Source organism: Pseudophryne corroboree, chromosome 9 (assembly GCF_028390025.1).
Source record: "Pseudophryne corroboree isolate aPseCor3 chromosome 9, aPseCor3.hap2, whole genome shotgun sequence".
Lineage (NCBI taxonomy): Eukaryota > Metazoa > Chordata > Amphibia > Anura > Myobatrachidae > Pseudophryne > Pseudophryne corroboree.
The window spans coordinates 348,881,208-348,901,477 of NC_086452.1; the positions used below are offsets into that span (position 1 = coordinate 348,881,208).

A 20,270-nucleotide genomic window follows, 5' to 3' on the forward strand; every position below is an offset into this window, starting at 1 on the left:
CGGATTTTTCCGTATTTTGGAATAATTGCATACCATAATGAGATATCATGGTGATGGGACCCAAGTCTAACCACAGAATGCATTTATGTCTCATATACACCTTATACACACAGCCTGAAGGTCATTTTATCCAATATTTTTAATAACTTTGTGCATTAAACAAAGTGTGTGTACATTCACAGAATTCATTTATGTTTCATATACACCTTATACACACAGTCTGAAGGTCATTTAATACAATATGTTTAATAACTTTGTGTTTTAAACAAAGTTTGAGTACATTGAGCCACAGAAAACAAAGGTTTCACTATCTCACTCTCACTCAAAAAAGTCTGTATTTCAGAATATTCCGTATTTCGGAATATTTGGATATGGGATACTCAACCTGTATATATATATATATTGAACAAATGGAGAAAAGGGCGCCAATTAGTGTCTGAAGAAATTATAAGTGGACCAAGTGTAAGTATAAGGACACTACTTATCTGATGCAAATAGTATCTTCGGTCGCATAACCAAGGTAAGTATGTAAAAAAGATAAGACAGAAAATATAACATAGCGCGTACAGTTTTTACATCATTATTTCACCATTAAAATCAGTTGTATCTAAAAAACATTTTAAGGATAAACATATCTTATTATTTGAAATCCACAAGCAGGGATAATTAAGGTTTTTCACACAATTTTAATACAACATATAAAAGACAAATGGTAAAATTGAAAGCGTACAAAATAAAAGGAAATTCAGGCGTATCAGTCCATATAGGCAATCGGGTATGTCCTGTTTCCCACAGATTTCCACGAAAATAGTTAAAATGCAAACGTACAAAAATGTAATTTAAAAAGGCTTATCTGTCCATAAAGAGGTTTAGGTGCAGCAATCCCAACGCGTTTCGTCAGTAGTTTGACTTCATCATGGGGATAGGGTCAGTGTAACAGAAGAGCCATATTTATACCTACAGGTAATGTAGAGGTCTAGCACATGGCTAGGCTGATGATGACATCACTTCCTGTCCTGGACAACAATGTGTTCAGAAAGCCTTAGTATAACATAATTTTATATATAAAAGTGAAACTTTAATAGCAAAAAAGAAAGTTTATAAAACAATTAAAACTGTTTTAATAGCGATCATGGAGGCTTGGCTGCCCTACACCTGGAGACAAGGCCTGGCCAAGCAGCTTCCCCTCCAGGCTCTCTACTCGGCCGACTAAGACATATAAAAAATGGGGGCGTGCTGTGATGCAATACCCTCGTGAGCTGGACCACACCCTTCTGGCAGGGGCCAGACTACTATGAAATCCCAGAGGCCCTGAAGCTGTTTTTTTTTTTCTTAAATAAGTGACTTTTTCAACAAAATCAAAATCTTTTAAGTGGGTGTGTTATTAAAATAAGGTTATTTTAGTGATAAAATCATCAGCCTATGGGTTAAAGTACTTTATATTGACCTTAGAGTCTATTACTAATTGGCAATTACTAATTGGTCAAATTTAAAACATTTCTTGGGGTCTTGCAGCTCCTGAACCATCAGATGTATATGCTCATTGAGCCCGCCAGAATCTATTCATAGCCTACATTTTGGCAGTTGAATACAGCTCAGCCCTTAGGCAAGAGCCAATCTGGTTTGCACTCTGTAAATAGCGTGAAATGTGTATCCATTTTAAACTACAATTCCTGAGTCGGGAATTGTAGATTTAAACGGATAAACGTTTCACGCTATTTACAGAGCGCAAATCACAGAGCTAGACTACAACTCCCAGCACCAATCCCTGTACCAATGTTGTCCGATTGTTGCTGGCTTCGAAGAGACCCCTTCCCCATAACAGTTCAAGCTTCAGGGTCCCAGAAATTTAGGTCCGCCACTGCCTTTTGGTTATGCACATGCTCAGAGGCATTGTAAGAGAGGAGGGGGCCCGTGTGCAGGTTCCGGGTTGGCCCCCTTTTCTCCATGGCGCTGTAGGCTCCAGCACTGTGCGCATGCATAGGTCTCTGCAAACATGGCGCCCGCCATGATCCGGAGACAAATTTCGTACTGCGCATGCGAGCCGGACATTTTTGGCGGGATTTTTGCTGTAGCGTCTGCAGCGCCCATCACGGTACTCTGGAAAGGTAAATATCACAACAACATGGGTGCAGCGTGCACTGCACACACAGCACCCATGGTAGAAACGCCAATGCACACGCTACTATGCTTTGGCCATTGTATAGCCCCAGTCCATCCCTGTGTGGAGCTGTAGCTCCATCCGCCCCATTGTTAATCTGGCTCTGTTTGGCGTATGTGCAGTATGCCGAAAACCCCAAGATTCATCCATTTGCATCCAACTCAGAATCTGGCCTGGAGCTGAAGTTTATATTAACAGGACTTGTGTATTATAATATAAAAGTAGTTGTACTCATAATACTAGGGGCATGGAGAAAGGATACATGAAAACAAGCCGTGAGAAGGGAGGAAAGAGAGCAATGATGCTGTTGAGAGGGCTGGTTAACGATGTGTTGGTATGAGGAAAGACAAGGAATGAATATAACTACATCAAACAGCTTTGGATCCATAATATATGACTGCAGAAAACCAGACTGCTGAAAATATTGCTCACATTCTATGGAACTAAACATTCCTTCCTTTATTCTGTGCTTTTCTCTTCTACCCGTCTGCTGTGTCTCCCCGCATCACATTCATTATCCAGAAGCTTTATTTTCCTTGTTGCTCTCTGTCTAAGATCTCTGCTCTTTCTTTGTTCCAGAGTCCGTGAAGTATTTAGAGTGCTCAGCTCTGACACAGCGCGGTCTAAAGACGGTGTTTGATGAGGCTATTAGAGCTGTGTTATGTCCGCCACCATCCCGACCCAAGAAGCACCCATGTGTCTTGCTATAAAGGTGAGCTAGGTGGTGCTTTGTGTGTGAAATGTGTACTCTGCCTTTTATTATTGCAGGTTTGACCTCACGGAGGAATTGTCAGCCCATAAACGGCGTAATTTAGGGACTTTATAGGCCGGGAGCTGTAAATAAAATATGCATGAAAACTGCAGCAGCTTCTTAGTGTCCCTAGTCCTATATTGAGATTAAATTATTAAAACATATAACATTTCTTTGTTTATATATAAATATTCATTGGGACTGGGTATAGTAATGGTGTCATCAATAATGTGGTAATTATGCTTAAACCCATTGCATGCATGCCATTACTTTTATGTAAACATATACATTAATACCCCTTTTACACCACCTGAAATATCCTGGGATTTTGCACGGGAGCGCGCAAAATCCCGGGACTGCAGGTGGTGTAAAAGGGTCACCCCGGGTCCACTTTCCCGGGAATCCAACATGGCAAATACGCAGGGTTGGACATGGGAAAGACCCGGGAAGGAGGCGGTGTAAATGGGTATGCCGGGTCAGCCGACCCGGCACCCATTTACAGCATGGCAAACCTCCCGTACCGCAGTGTCCGGCAGGCGGTCGGGAGGCTGGGGGTCACGGCGCACGCTGTCTATGCAGACAGCGGCGCCGTGCTGGTTGCCATGCTGCGGCTGGAGACATGGCACATGCTGTCTATGCAGACAGCAGCGCCATGTCTAGTGCCTGGAAGCGCTGGAGGCTGGGGGCAGCACAGCAGCTTCCAGATTGCTGTGCTTGTCCCCGGCGAGATGCTCCAGAGTCCCGATCTGCAGTGTGGAGATAACATCATCTCTAAGCGCCGGCCCACAAGACACTGCACCCGGGTGCAGTGTAAACGGTGCCGATCAGGGAATATCCCGGATCGGCACTGCAGTGTAAATGGGGGGAGTCCCGGGTCTGACCCGGCTTGGAACCGTGTTTCAAATCCTGGGTCAGACCTAGGATTTTGGTGTAAAAGGGGTATGACATTACATATACTGTTTTCCGCTATATTTTTTTATTTTAAATAATCTATATTTTTCTTTAAAACAACAAAGTCAAGATAAAGAATAAACCCCTATAGACCGAAATAGCAACGTTTTGTAAAGGACCCCTATGTACTGTCCAAAGCTGAAAACAATGCACAAATACACCTAAGGTGGTGGTCCCCCCTCAGCTGTGGACTATATAGCAGTAGCATCCACTGCACCTATGGTAATTATGCGTGGGATCCGGACTATAAGTCGACAGTCATTAGGTCAACCCCGTATGGTCAACAAACAAAAGGTTGACGTGGATAAAAGGTCAGCATATGAATGGTTGACATTAGAAAAGGTTGACAGGTTCAAAAGATCGACAGGTTTATATGGTGGACATTACAATGGTCGACACATTTTTTTTTTGTTTCATGTAGTTTGGACTTGTTCCTTCATTGACTATCCATGTCACATATCATAACCTTTAGTAACCTTGTGGCCCAAAGCTTGGCGGGAGAAGCAAGCCCACGAGGGTACGTTTCTACAAATGTCAGTCCCAGATAAAAAAAACTATCCAGATTAACCCCCAAAAATGCAAGAAGTGTGTCAACCGTTTTTGTGTCAACCATTGACCATTGTCAACCTATTGTACCTGTCGACCTTTTCCAGTTTTGACCTTTCATATGTCGACCTTTTGTCCATGTTGACCTTGTGTATGTCGAGTATATGGGGTCGACCTAATGACTGTAGACCTCATGACTGTAGATCTTTTATACATACCCATTATGCCCTTGCTACCAGCACATTTTGTTCTAAGCTTTAGTACATGTTGAGCTATTTTGTGGCATTCAGAGGGAGAGGTTCAGTTACAGTATCTCTGATAGCTGTGCCCAGGGACGCCAAGAGGGATGAGCAGGTTCTAATTACCCTGGCCCAGGAAGGTTTAAGAGGCCCAGCAGGAAGAAGAATCCCGTCCGTCCTCGTAATTTTTATTCAAACTTTTTCTGGGCAGGCATAGCAATGTCCCCAAATTTGAGTATTCCTCCCCAATCACCTGGGCTTATCTTTGTTCTCTATGGTCCTGATCATGCCAGAAATTTCTAGTTGTGCCACATTCACATGAATTATTGTCATATAGACAAGTACCAGTTCACATTATGTGAACTGGTACTTGTCTATGTGACAATAATTCATGTGACAAATGACAATATTAACTGTGTGAATCACATATACCAGGATTTCTTGCCTTCTTTATGTTAACATGCACCTGTGTAAAGTTCACGGTGCTGAAGAGAGGGGAAAGGCAGCCTAGCCATCTGAAGTGCTAAGCACCCGCCCCCCCCCCCCTCAAACACACACACACACACACACACACACACACACACACACACACACACACACACACACACAAACACACATTTGTGCTCATACCCACACTAGAGGTGTGGTATGCCCCTCTGCGCTTCTAGAGAGGAAACCTCGTTTTATAACTGTTGTTCATTTTATTCCCCATAGTAGCACCCTAATTAATTTTATGCCCCATAGTGGTGCCCTAGGTTCTATTATGAACCATAATATTGGCCTAGTTAATGTTATGCCCCATAGTAATATCTTAGTTCATTTTATGTCCCATAGTAGTGCACTGGGTCAAATTATACCACACAGTGCCCTAGGTCATATTATGCCACATTCTAGTGTCCCCAGTTGACAATATATACATTGTATTACCACACATTGTGCCACAGAGTGCACCTAGTTCATATTATGCCACACAGTGACTCTTGTGCATATTATGACAGTGTCCCCAGTATATATGATGCCACATGGAAGTGCCCCCAGTTCATATTACACCACATTAAAGAGTCCCAGATCATATAATTGCCACATTGCACTGCTCCAGTTCTTTATTTTACCACATTGCAGTGCCCCAGTTCTGTATTATACCACATTGCAGTGCCCTAGTTCTGTATTATACCACATTGCATTGCCTCAGATTTGTATTATACCACATTGCATTGCCTCAGATTTGTAGTATACCACATTGCAGTACCCCAGTTCTGTATTATACCACATTGTATTGCCTCAGGTCTGTAGTATACCAGTATTGCAGTGCCCCCAGTTCATATTGTGCAACATAACAGTGCCCCCAGTTCATATTAACCATACTATAATTCATCTAGTTCACATTGTGACAGTGATAAATACCAACTGTGCCTGTGCGGGGGAAACGGAACAAAAGAGATGCATTCTATTGTGTAGACCTTTACTGACAGGGAGAGAATGCCTCCTATATGAGCACTAATGAGTCCCTCTTTTCAGACTGGACAACTTTCTAGATAGCCGAGATTATTGTACAGTATCGCGACTGACCACTATTTATTAATCCAGCCAGCAAGTCAAAATGATTCATAATCAGCTGAACGCAGGTGGACTGCACCTATGTGAGCGCAAATGAGTATCCATTTTCAGGCTGAACAACGATCTGGCTCACTTAGATAATTGTAGAGTGTATTGCGGTGACCAACCATCAATTACCAGTGTGTTGGACATGCTGAAATCGTCCAGTATATCTGAAAGATTTGATAATTAGTCGGTCGCATATGCCAGTGTACTGTATGTGCTTCCACCCACCCAACATTTAGGGGAAATGTTCCTTCATAGGGGAGGAATGGGGAAATGTTTCCTCGCCTATGAAGGAACATAGATATTGTGCACACACACTGTAAAGTATCTCATAGTGTACAGCCAGGGCATCTGATAGTTTCAGCTTGTCAAATAAGGGTGTGGTACAAAAGAGCTACAATGTCTACAATGTCTAGGTCGACAGTCATTAGGTCAACCCCATATGGCTGACATGCATTATCTCGACATTGACAAAAGGTCTACACAGGAAAAAGTCAACAGGTACAAAAGGTTGACACATGAAAACGTTGACATGGAAAATGTTCAACACAAAAAAGGTCGACACACCATTTTTTTATTTTTGTGTGTGTCATTTTCGCTTGCCATGCTGCGGGCAATATGCCTTGTTCCACTACCGGTGCGCTCGGCACAGGTTACTATTCCCAATCATAGTCCACATGGATGGTAAAGTATGAAAAAAAACGTGAAAAGTTGTTTTGACATGCGTCGACCATATGCGTGTCGACCATTGCCATGTCAATCATTTCTACCTGTCAACCTTTTGTACCTGTCAATCTTTTCCAGTGTCGACCTTTTGTCAGCATCGACCTAATACATGTCGACCTTTTGTCAGTGTCAACCTAATGTATGTCGCCCATATGGGGTTGACCTAATGATTGTCGACCTAGACATTGTCTGTCTATACATTGGAATCCGTCAAATAAAATGTCTGTCAGTCTGAGAGGCATTTTATCTGACAGTGCCCAGCTTTAACAGACAATTCCATGAACTTGGTAAACACCAAGTAGACACTTTATTACTTGGGTCCAGGGCCCCCTAAGTCCAGTGGCAGATCTAGACTTAACTTTTAGGGGGGGCGGTTTAAGAATTATGACCCCTCCCCCTAATCATAGCCCCTCCCACTTAGTAATGCCCTTCCCGTTCGCTTCTAAAATTTCCTATTGTTGCCATTACTAATAAAATGTTGCCAGTTAGTGGAGAGAACCCTGCGCCCTGGTGATACAGACTGGCGAATCGCCATTCCTTCCATCAGAGGTGGTAGAGGCTAAGACAGTAGGGCAATTTAAACATGCATGGGATAGACATAAGGATATTCTTACAAAGAAATAAGGATCAGATAAGGTTAGAGATAAAAAATAATGTAAAAAAAAAAAAAAAGGGGGCAGACTAGATGGGCCAAGTGGTTCTTATCTGCCGACAACTTCTGTTTCTACAGCGCACAGAATGAGCCGAAATTCACATTATAGCACACTGTATGAGCTGAAATTCACATTATAGCACACAGAATGAGCCGAAATTCACATTATAGCACACAGAATGAGCCGAAATTCACATTGTAGCACACAGAATGAGCCGAAATTCACATTGTAGCACACTGAATGAGCTGAAATTCACCTTGTGGCACACTGAATGAGCCAAAATTCACATTGTAGCACACAGAATGATCCGAAATTCACATTGTAGCACACTGAATGAGCTGAAATTCACCTTGTGGCACACTGAATGAGCCGACATTCACATTGTAGCACACTGAATGAGCCGAAATTCACATTGTAGCACACTGAATGAGCCAAAATTCACCTTATAGCACGCTGAATGAGCCGAAATTCACATTGTAGCACAGTGAATGATCCAAAATTCACCTTATAGCACGCAGAATGAGCCGAAATTCACATTATAGCACGCGGATGAGCCAAAATTCACATTATAGCACGCAAAATGAGCCAAAATTCACATTATAGCACGCGGAATGAGCCAAAATTCACATTATAGCACGCTGAATGAGCCAAAATTCACATTATAGCACGTGGAATGAGGCAAAATTCACATTATAGCACACTGAATGATCCGAAACTCACACTGTAGCACACACTGAATGAGGCAAAAATCAAATTGTAGCACAATGAATGATCCGAAATTCACCTTGTAGCACACTGACTGAGGCAAAATTCACATTATAGTACACTGTATGAGGCAAAATTAACGTTATAGCACAATGTATGAGGCAAAATTAACGTTATAGCACACTGTATGAGGCAAAATTAACGTTATAGCACAATGTATGAGACGAATGATGCAAAATGCACACTGAATGAGGCAAAATAATGCAGGGAGAAGAGAGAAACACACACACACCTCTACACACACACACACCTCTACACACACACACACACACACACACACCTCTACACACACACACACACACACACACACACACACACACACACACACACCTCTACACACCTCCTCATAGGTAGAGGCCTGGCCGGGTCCCGCCGCGGTATTGGGAACGGGTGGAGAGCGGTGCAGTGCGGCAGGGAACGTAGACAGAGAGAGAGCGTCTTGACGCGCGTACAGGGAGGAGGGGGCGTGCTCAGAACAGAGGCCGCTGTACGCACGTCAGGACGCTCCTCTCTCTCCTCCTCCGCCGCCGCGCTGCACCGCTCGTCAGACTCCAACCCGTTCCCAATACCGCGGCGGGACCCGGCCTCCATCCCGCTGCCGGTATATGTAGGGGGGGCGTTCGCCCTAATCGCCCCCCGCTAAATCCGCCACTGCCTAAGTCTCTGGGCCCCATAGCAATGGCACCTCCTGCACCCCCTATAACTACCCCCCATGAACAAATGCATTAGGGCGTAAATAAATGTCAGCACTAAAAATTTGTTTAATTATTGTGAGACTGCTATTTCTGTTGTTTGAAGGCCACCACGGAACACCATTGGTGAAGGGAGTAAAGGAAATCAAGCAAAAGTGACCTTATAAGTAGGGATGAGTGGGTTCGGATCCTCACGATCCGAACCCGCCCGAACTTCACCTTTTTTTTCACGGTTCCGAGCAACTCGGATCCTCCCGCCTTGGTCGGTTAACCCGAGCGCGCCCGAACGTCATCATCCCGCGGTCGGATTCTCGCGAGATTCGTATTCTATATAAGGAGCTGCGCGTCGCCGCCATTTTTCACTCATGCATTGGAGATGATCGTGAGAGGACGTGGCTGGCGTCCTCTCAGTTTCTATGTTCAGTGGGCTGCAAATTGTGCTGCAAATATCTGTGCTCAGTGTGCTGAAAATATCTGTGCTCAGTGTGCTGCATGTGCAAATATCTACGTTCTCTGCCTGAAAAACGCTCCATATCTGACTGTGCTCGGTGTGCTGCAAATATCTGCGCTCAGTGTGCTAATTGCTTTATTGTGGGGACTGGGGACCAGCAGTATTATATAGTAGGAGGACAGTGCAGAGTCTTGCTGACCAGTGACCAGTGACCACCAGTATTATACGTTCTCTGCCTGAAAAACGCTCCATATCTGTGCTGCATTGTAGTATATAGTAGAAGGACAGTGCAGAATTTTGCTGACCACCAGTATAACTATATATATAGCAGTACGGTACAGTAGTCCACTGCTCTACCTACCTCTGTGTCGTCAAGTATACTATCCATCCATACCTGTGGTGCATTTCAGTTTTGCACAGTTTGCTGTCCACCATTATATAATATATAGCAGTACGGTACAGAAGGCCACTGCTCTACCTACCTCTGTGTCGTCAAGTATACTATCCATCCATACCTGTGGTGCATTTCAGTTGTGCACAGTATATATAGTAGTAGGCCATTGCTATTGATATATTACTGGCATATAATTCCACACATTAAAAAATGGAGAACAAAAATGTGGAGGGTAAAATAGGGAAAGATCAAGATCCACTTCCACCTCATGCTGAAGCTGCTGCCACTAGTCATGGCCGAGACAATGAAATGCCATCAACGTCGTCTGCCAAGGCCGATGCCCAATGTCATAGTAGAGAGCATGTAAAATCCAAAAAAATAAAGCTCAGTAAAATGACCCAAAAATCTAAATCAAAATCGTCTGAGGAGAAGCGTAAACTTGCCAATGTGCCATTTACGACACGGAGTGGCAAGGAACAGCTGAGGCCCTGGCCTATGTTCAAGGCTAGTGGTTCAGCTTCACCTGAGGATGGAAGCACTCATCCTCCTGCTAGAAAACGTAAAAGAGTTAAGATGGCAAAAGCACAGCAAAGAACTGTGCGTTCTTCTAAATCACATATCCCCAAGGAGAGTCCAATTGTGTCGGTTGCGATGCCTGACCTTCCCAATACTGGACGGGAAGAGGTTGCGCCTTCCACCATTTGCACACCCCCTGCAAGTGCTGGAAGGAGCACCCGCAGTCCAGTTCCTGATAGTCAAATTGAAGATGTCACTGTTGAAGTACACCAGGATGACGATATGGGTGTTGCTGGCGCTGGGGAGGAAATTGACAAGGAGGATTCTGATGGTGAGGTGGTTTGTTTAAGTCAGGCACCCGGGGAGACACCTGTTGTCCGTGGGACGAATATAGCCATTGACATGCCTGGTCAAAATACAAAAAAAATCACCTCTTCGGTGTGGAATTATTTTAACAGAAATGCGGACAACTGGTGTCACGCCGTGTGTTGCCTTTGTCAAGCTGTAATAAGTAGGGTAAGGACGTTAACCACCTAGGAACATCCTCCCTTATACGTCACCTGGACAGCATTCATCATAAGTCAGTGACAAGTTCAAAAACTTTGGATGACCGCGGAAGCAGTCCACTGACCACTAAATCCCTTCCTCTTGTAACCAAGCTCCTGCAAACCACACCACCAACTCCCTCAGTGTCAATTCCTCCTTAGACAGGAAAGCCAATAGTCCTGCAGGCCATGTCACTGTCAAGTCTGACGAGTCCTCTCCTGCCTGGGATTCCTCTGATGCATTCTTGAGTGTAACGCCTACTGCTTCTGGTGCTGCTGTTGTTGCTGCTGGGAGTCGATTGTCATCCTAGAGGGGAAGTCGGAAGACCACTTGTACTACTTCCAGTAAGCAATTGACTGTCCAACAGTCCTTTGCGAGGAAGATGAAATATCACAGCAGTCATCCTGCTGCAAAGCGGATAACTCAGGCCTTGGCAGCCTGGGTGGTGAGAAACGTGTTTCCGGTATCCACCATTAATTAACAGGGAACTAGAGACTAGAGATGTGCACCGGAAATTTTTCGGGTTTTGGTTTTGGGTTCGGTTCCGTGGCCGTGTTTTGGGTTCGAACGCGTTTTGGCAAAACCTCACCGAATTTTTTTTGTCGGATTCGGGTGTGTTTTGGATTCGGGTGTTTTTTTCAAAAAACCCTAAAAAACTGCTTAAATCATAGAATTTGGGGGTCATTTTGATCCCAAAGTATTATTAACCTCAATAACCATAATTTCCACTCATTTTCAGTCTATTCTGAACACCTCACACCTCACAATATTATTTTTAGTCCTAAAATTTGCACCGAGGTCGCTGGATGACTAAGCTCAGCGACCCAAGTGGCCGACACAAACACCTGGCCCATCTAGGAGTGTCACTGCAGTGTCACGCAGGATGGCCCTTCCAAAAAACACTCCCCAAACAGCACATGACGCAAAGAAAAAAAGAGGCGCAATGAGGTAGCTGTGTGACTAAGCTCAGCGACCCTAGTGGCCGACACAAACACCTGGCCCATCTAGGAGTGGCACTGCAGTGTCACGCAGGATGGCCCTTCCAAAAAACACTCCCCAAACAGCACATGACGCAAAGAAAAAAAGAGGCGCAATGAGGTAGCTGTGTGAGTAAGCTAAGCGACCCTAGTGGCCGACACAAACACCTGGCCCATCTAGGAGTGGCACTGCAATGTCAGGCCGGATGGCCCTTCCAAAAAATACTCCCCAAACAGCACATGACGCAAAGAAGAAAAAAAAGAGGCGCAATGAGGTAGCTGTGTGACTAAGATAAGTGACCCTAGTGGCCGACACAAACACCTGGCCCATCTAGGAGTGGCACTGTAGTGTCACACAGGATGGCCCTTCCAAAAAACACTCCCCAAACAGCACATGACGCAAAGAAAAAAAGAGGCGCAATGAGGTAGCTGTGTGACTAAGATAAGTGACCCTAGTGGCCGACACAAACACCTGGCCCATCTAGGAGTGGCACTGCAGTGTCACGCAGGATGGCCCTTCCAAAAAATACTCCCCAAACAGCACATGACGCAAAGAAGAAAAAAAAGAGGCGCAATGAGGTAGCTGTGTGACTAAGATAAGCGACCCTAGTGGCCGACACAAACACCTGGCCCATCTAGGAGTGGCACTGCAGTGTCACGCAGGATGGCCCTTCCAAAAAACACTCCCCAAACAGCACATGACGCAAAGAAAAATGAAAGAAAAAAGAGGTGCAAGATGGAATTGTCCTTGGGCCCTCCCACCCACCCTTATGTTGTATAAACAGGACATGCACACTTTAACCAACCCATCATTTCAGTGACAGGGTCTGCCACACGACTGTGACTGAAATGACGGGTTGGTTTGGACCCCCACCAAAAAAGAAGCAATTAATCTCTCCTTGCACAAACTGGCTCTACAGAGGCAAGATGTCCACCTCATCATCATCCTCCGATTCATCACCGTGTACATCCCCCTCCTCACAGATTATCAATTCGTCCCCACTGGAATCCACCATCACAGCTCCCTGTGTACTTTGTGGAGGCAATTGCTGCTGGTGAATGTCTCCATGGAGGAATTGATTATAATTCATTTTAATGAACATCATCTTCTCCACATTTTCTGGAAGTAACCTCGTACGCCGATTGCTGACAAGGTGAGCGGCGGCACTAAACACTCTTTCGGAGTACACACTTGTGGGAGGGCAACTTAGGTAGAATAAAGCCAGTTTGTGCAAGGGCCTCCAAATTGCCTCTTTTTCCTGCCAGTATACGTACGGACTGTCTGACGTGCCTACTTGGATGCGGTCACTCATATAATCCTCCACCATTCTTTCAATGGTGAGAGAATCATATGCAGTGACAGTAGACGACATGTCCGTAATCGTTGTCAGGTCCATCAGTCCGGACCAGATGTCAGCATCAGCAGTCGCTCCAGACTGCCCTGCATCACCGCCAGCGGGTGGGCTCGGAATTCTGAGCCTTTTCCTCGCACCCCCAGTTGTGGGAGAATGTGAAGGAGGAGATGTTGACAGGTCGCGTTCCGCTTGACTTGACAATTTTCTCACCAGCAGTTCTTTGAACCCCTGCAGACTTGTGTCTGCCGGAAAGAGAGATACAACGTAGGTTTTAAATCTAGGATCGAGCACGGTGGCCAAAATGTAGTGCTCTGATTTCAACAGATTGACCACCCGTGAATCCTTGTTAAGCGAATTAAGGGCTCCATCCACAAGTCCCACATGCCTAGCGGAATCGCTCAGTGTTAGCTCCTCCTTCAATGTCTCCAGCTTCTTCTGCAAAAGCCTGATGAGGGGAATGACCTGACTCAGGCTGGCAGTGTCTGAACTGACTTCACGTGTGGCAAGTTCAAAAAGTTGCAGAACCTTGCACAACGTTGAAATCATTCTCCACTGCGCTTAAGACAGGTGCATTCCACCTTCTATATCGTGGTCAGTTGTATAGGCTTGAATGGCCTTTTGCTGCTCCTCCAACCTCTGAAGCATATAGAGGGTTGAATTCCACCTCGTTACCACTTCTTGCTTAAGATGATGGCAGGGCAGGTTCAGGCGTTTTTGGTGTTGCTCCAGTCTTCTGTACGTGGTGCCTGTACGCCGAAAGTGTCCCGCAATTCTTCTGGCCACCGACAGCATCTCTTGCACGCCCCTCTCGTTTTTTAAATAATTCTGCACCACCAAATTCAAGGTATGTGCAAAACATGGGACGTGCTGGAATTTGCCCATATTTAATGCACACACAATATTGCTGGCGTTGTCCGATGCCACAAATCCACAGGAGAGTCCAATTGGGGTAAGCCATTCTGCGATGATATTCCTCAGTTGCCGTAAGAGGTTTTTAGCTGTGTGCGTATTCTGGAAAGCGGTGATACAAAGCGTAGCCTGCCTAGGAAAGAGTTGGCGTTTGTGAGATGCTGCTACTGGTGCCGCCGCTGCTGTTCTTGCGGCGGGAGTCAATACATCTACCCAGTGGGCTGTCACAGTCATATAGTCCTGAGTCTGCCCTGCTCCACTTGTCCACATGTCCGTGGTTAAGTGGACATTGGGTACAACTGCATTTTTTAGGACACTGGTGAGTCTTTTTCTGAGGTCTGTGTACATTTTCGGTATCGCCTGCCTAGAGAAATGGAACCTAGATGGTATTTGGTACCGGGGACACAGTACCTCAATCAAGTCTATAGTTGGCATTGCAGTAATGATGGATACCGGAACCACGTTTCTCACCGCCCAGGATGCCAAGGCCTCAGTTATCCGCTTTGCAGCAGGATGACTGCTGTGATATTTCATCTTCCTCGCAAAGGACTGTTGGACAGTCAATTGCTTGGTGGAAGTAGTAAAAGTGGTCTTACGACTTCCCCTCTGGGATGACCATCGACTCCCAGCAGCAACAACAGCAGCGCCAGCAGCAGTAGGCGTTACACTCAAGGATGCATCGGAGGAATCCCAGGCAGGAGAGGACTCGTCAGAATTGCCAGTGACATGGCCTGCAGGACTATTGGCATTCCTGGGGAAGGAGGAAATTGACACTGAGGGAGTTGGTGGGGTGGTTTGCGTGAGCTTGGTTACAAGAGGAAGGGATTTACTGGTCAGTGGACTGCTTCCGCTGTCGCCCAAAGTTTTTGAACTTGTCACTGACTTATGATGAATGCGCTGCAGGTGACGTATAAGGGAGGATGTTCCGAGGTGGTTAACGTCCTTACCCCTACTTATTACAGCTTGACAAAGGCAACACACGGCTTGACACCTGTTGTCTGCATTTCTGTTGAAATACTTCCACACCGAAGAGCTGATTTTTTTGGTATTTTCACCAGGCATGTCAATGGCCATATTCCTCCCACGGACAACAGGTGTCTCCCCGGGTGCCTGACTTAAACAAACCACCTCACCATCAGAATCCTCCTTGTCAATTTCCTCCCCAGCTCCAGCAACACCCATATCCTCCTCATCTTGGTGTACTTCAACACTGACATCTTCAATCTGACTATCAGGAACTGGACTGCGGGTGCTCCTTCCAGCACTTGCAGGGGGCGTGCAAATGGTGGAAGGCGCAAGCTCTTCACGTCCAGTGTTGGGAAGGTCAGGCATCGCAACCGACACAATTGGACTCTCCTTGTGGATTTGTGATTTCGAAGAACGCACAGTTCTTTGCTGTGCTTTTGCCAGCTTAAGTCTTTTCATTTTTCTAGCGAGAGGCTGAGTGCTTCCATCCTCATGTGAAGCTGAACCACTAGCCATGAACATAGGCCAGGGCCTCAGCCGTTCCTTGCCACTCCGTGTGGTAAATGGCATATTGGCAAGTTTACGCTTCTCCGACGACGATTTTATTTTAGATTTTTGAGTCCTTTTTTTACTGATATTTTGTGTTTTGGATTTTACATGCTCTGTACTATGACATTGGGCATCGGCCTTGGCAGACGACGTTGATGGAATTTAATCGTCTCGGCCATGACTAGTGGCAGCAGCTTCAGCACGAGGTGGAAGTGGATCTTGATCTTTCCCTATTTTTGGAACCTCAACATTTTTGTTCTCCATATTTTAATAGGCACAACTAAAAGGCACCTCAGGTAAACAATGGAGATGGATGGATACTAGTATACTTATGGATGACGAGTGACTGACGACACAGAGGTAGCTACAACCGTGGACTACCGTACTGCGTCTGCTAGTATAGAGATGATAATTATATAAAAAATATATATATATCACTACTGCAGGTATATATAATATAATGACGGACCTGCTGGACACTGTCAGCAGACTCCTAAACTACTAGTATGAAGAAGATTAAAAAAAAACCCCACCACAGGTAGGTATACAATTATGGACGAGCACTGACGACACAGAGGTAGCTACAGCCGTGGACTACCGTACTGCATCTGCTAGTATAGAGATGATAATGATATAAAAAATATATATATATCACTACTGCAGGTATATATAATATAATGACGGACCTGCTGGACACTGTCAGCAGACTCCTAAACTACTAGTATGAAGAAGATAGAAAAAAAAAACCCACCACAGGTAGGTATACAATTATGGACGAGCACTGACAACACAGAGGTAGCCACAGCCGTGGACTACCGTACTGCGTCTGCTAGTATAGAGATGATAATGATATAAAAAATATATATATATCACTACTGCAGGTATATATAATATAATGACGGACCTGCTGGACACTGTCAGCAGACTCCTAAACTACTAGTATGAAGAAGATAGAAAAAAAAAAACCACCACAGGTAGGTATACAATTATGGACGAGCACTGACGACACAGAGGTAGCTACAGCCGTGGACTACCGTACTGCGTCTGCTAGTATAGAGATGATAATGATATAAAAAATATATATATATCACTACTGCAGGTATATATAATATAATGACTGACCTGCTGGACACTGTCAGCAGACTCCTAAACTACTAGTATGAAGAAGATAGAAAAAAAAAAACCACCACAGGTAGGTATACAATTATGGACTAGCACTGACGACACAGAGGTAGCTACAGCCGTGGACTACCGTACTGCGTCTGCTAGTATAGAGATGATAATGATATAAAAAATATATATATATCACTACTGCAGGTATATATAATATAATGACGGACCTGCTGGACACTGTCAGCAGACTCCTAAACTACTAGTATGAAGAAGATAGAAAAAAAACCCCACCACAGGTAGGTATACAATTATGGACGAGCACTGACGACACAGAGGTAGCTACAGCCGTGGACTGCCATACTGCGTCTGCTAGTATAGAGATGATAATGATATAAAAAAAATATATATATCACTACTGCAGGTACTTATAATATAATGACGGACCTGCTGGACACTGTCAGCAGACTCCTAAACTACTAGTATGAAGAAGATAGAAAAAAAAAACCACCACAGGTAGGTATACAATTATGGACGAGCACTGACGACACAGAGGTAGCCACAGCCGTGGACTACCGTACTGCGTCTGCTAGTATAGAGATGATAATGATATAAAAAATATATATATATCACTACTGCAGGTATATATAATATAATGACGGACCTGCTGGACACTGTCAGCAGACTCCTAAACTACTAGTATGAAGAAGATAGAAAAAAAAACCCCACCACAGGTAGGTATACAATTATGGACGAGCACTGACGACACAGAGGTAGCTACAGCCGTGGACTACCGTACTGCGTCTGCTAGTATAGAGATGATAATGATATAAAAAATATATATATATATCACTACTGCAGGTATATATAATATAATGACGGACCTGCTGGACACTGTCAGCAGACTCCTAAACTACTAGTATGAAGAAGATAGAAAAAAAAACCCCACCACAGGTAGGTATACAATTATGGACGAGCACTGACGACACAGAGGTAGCCACAGCCGTGGACTACCGTACTGCGTCTGCTAATATAGAGATGATAAAGATGATAGAGATGAACAAAAAAAATATAACACTACTGCAGGTAAATATTTATATAATATAATGAATGACGGACCTGCTGGACACTGTCAGCAGAATGCGTTTATAGAATAAAATAAAAAAACACCACAGGAGTGTTTAACTTTTTCAGGCAGACAATATACTGGTGGTCACTGGTCAGTCACACTGGCAGCAAAAGTGTGCACTGTACTCCTGCTATAACTGCACCCCAGTCTCCCCCACAATTCAGCTGTGTGAGCAGTGAGCACTCAGCACAGTCAGATATACATAGATGATATTATCATCATGCAGCACACTGAGGCTGAGCACAGATATGGTATGTGACTGTGTATCATTTTTTTTTCAGGCAGAGAACGGATTATATTAAATAATAAATAAAACTGGTGGTGGTCAGTCACTAGTAACTAACTATCAGCAAAACTCTGCACTCTGAGTACTCCTAATGCTCCCCAAAATTACTAAGTAATCAACTCAAGTGTCTCTATCTATTCTAACGGAGAGGACGCCAGCCACGTCCTCTCCCTATCAATCTCAATGCACGTGTGAAAATGGCGGCGACGCGCGGCTCCTTATATAGAATCCGAGTCTCGCGATAGAATACGAGCCTCGCGAGAATCCGACAGCGGGATGATGACGTTCGGGCGCGCTCGGGTTAGCCGAGCAAGGCGGGAAGATCCGAGTCTGCCTCGGACCCGTGTAAAAAGGCTGAAGATCGGGGGGGGTTCGGATTCCGAGGAACCGAACCCGCTCATCTCTACTAGAGACTTGATTGAGGTACTGCGTCCCTGGTACCAAATACCATCTAGGTTCCATTTCTCTAGGCAGGCGATACCGAAAATGTACACAGACGTCAGAAAAAGAGTCACCAGTGTCCTAAAAAATGCAGTTGTACCCAATGTCCACTTAACCACGGACATGTGGACAAGTGGAGCAGGGCAGACTCAGGACTATATGACTGTGACAGCCCACTGGGTAGATGTATTGACTCCCGCAGCAAGAACAGCAGCGGCGGCACCAGTAGCAGCATCTCGCAAACGCCAACTCGTTCCTAGGCAGGCTACGCTTTGTATCACCGCTTTCCATAAGAGGCACACAGCTGACAACCTCTTACGGAAACTGAGGAACATCATCGCAGAATGGCTTACCCCAATCGGACTCTCCTGGGGATTTGTGACATCGGACAACGCCACCAATATTGTGCGTGCATTACATCTGGGCAAATTCCAGCACGTCCCATGTTTTGCACATACATTAAATTTGGTGGTGCAGAATAATTTAAAAAACGTCAGGGGCGTGCAAGAGATGCTGTCGGTTGTCCGAAGAATTGCGGGCCACTTTCGGCATTCAGCCACCGCGTGCCGAAGACTGGAGCACCAGCAAACAGTCCTGAACCTGCCCTGCCATCATCTGAAGCAAGAGGTGGTAACGAGGTGGAATTCAACCATGCTTCAGAGGATGGAGGGCAGCAAAAGGCCATTCAAGCCTATACATCTGCCCACGATATAGGCAATGGAGGGGGAATACATCAGGGTTTTGCTGAAGAAGCTGGAGACATTGAAGGAGGAGCTAAAACAGAGCGATTCCGCTAGGCATGTGGGACTTGTGGATGGAGCCCTTAATTCGCTTAACCAGGATTCATGGGTGGTCAATCTGTTGAAATCAGACCACTACATTTTGGCCACCATGCTCGATCCTAGATTTAAAACCTACGTTGTATCTCTCTTTCCAGCAGACACAAGTCGGCAGAGGTTCAAAGACCTGCTGGTGAGAAAATTGTCAAGTCAAGTGGAACGTGACCTGTCAACAGCTCCTCCTTCACATTCTCCCGCAACTGGGGCTGCGAGGAAAAGGCTAAGAATTCCGAGCCCACCCGCTGGCAGTGATGCAGGGCAGTCTGGAGCGAGTGCTGACATCTGGTCCGGACTGAAGGACCTGCCAACGATTACTGACATGTCGTCTACTGTCACTGCATATGATTCTGTCACCATTGAAAGAATGGTGGAGGATTATATGAGTGACCGCATCCAAGTAGGCACGTCAGACAGTCCGTACGTATACTGGCAGGAAAAAGAGGCAATTTGGAGGCCCTTGCACAAACTGGCTTTATTTTACCTAAGTTGCCCCCCCTCCAGTGTGTACTCCGAAAGAGTGTTTAGTGCAGCCGCTCACCTTGTCAGCAATCGGCGTACGAGGTTACGTCCAGAAAATGTGGAGAAGATGATGTTCATCAAAATGAATTATAATCAATTCCTCCATGGAGACATTCACCAGCAATTGCCTCCAGAAAGTACACAGGGACCTGAGATGGTGGATTCCAGTGGGGACGAATGAATAATCTGTGAGGAGG

The 20,270-nt window shown here is 45.1% G+C and overlaps 1 protein-coding gene across 1 annotated transcript in view; it reads left to right on the plus strand.

The window, feature by feature from the left end:
- The window catches only part of RAC2 (Rac family small GTPase 2), a 336,789-nt gene that overhangs the window by 309,459 nt on the left and 7,060 nt on the right, over window positions 1-20,270 (plus strand). The window contains exon 6 of the mRNA XM_063940653.1: window positions 2,741-2,873. Coding sequence (XP_063796723.1) covers window positions 2,741-2,871 — 131 coding nt within the window. The 3' untranslated portion in view covers window positions 2,872-2,873. The remainder of the gene's footprint in view (window positions 1-2,740; window positions 2,874-20,270) is intronic.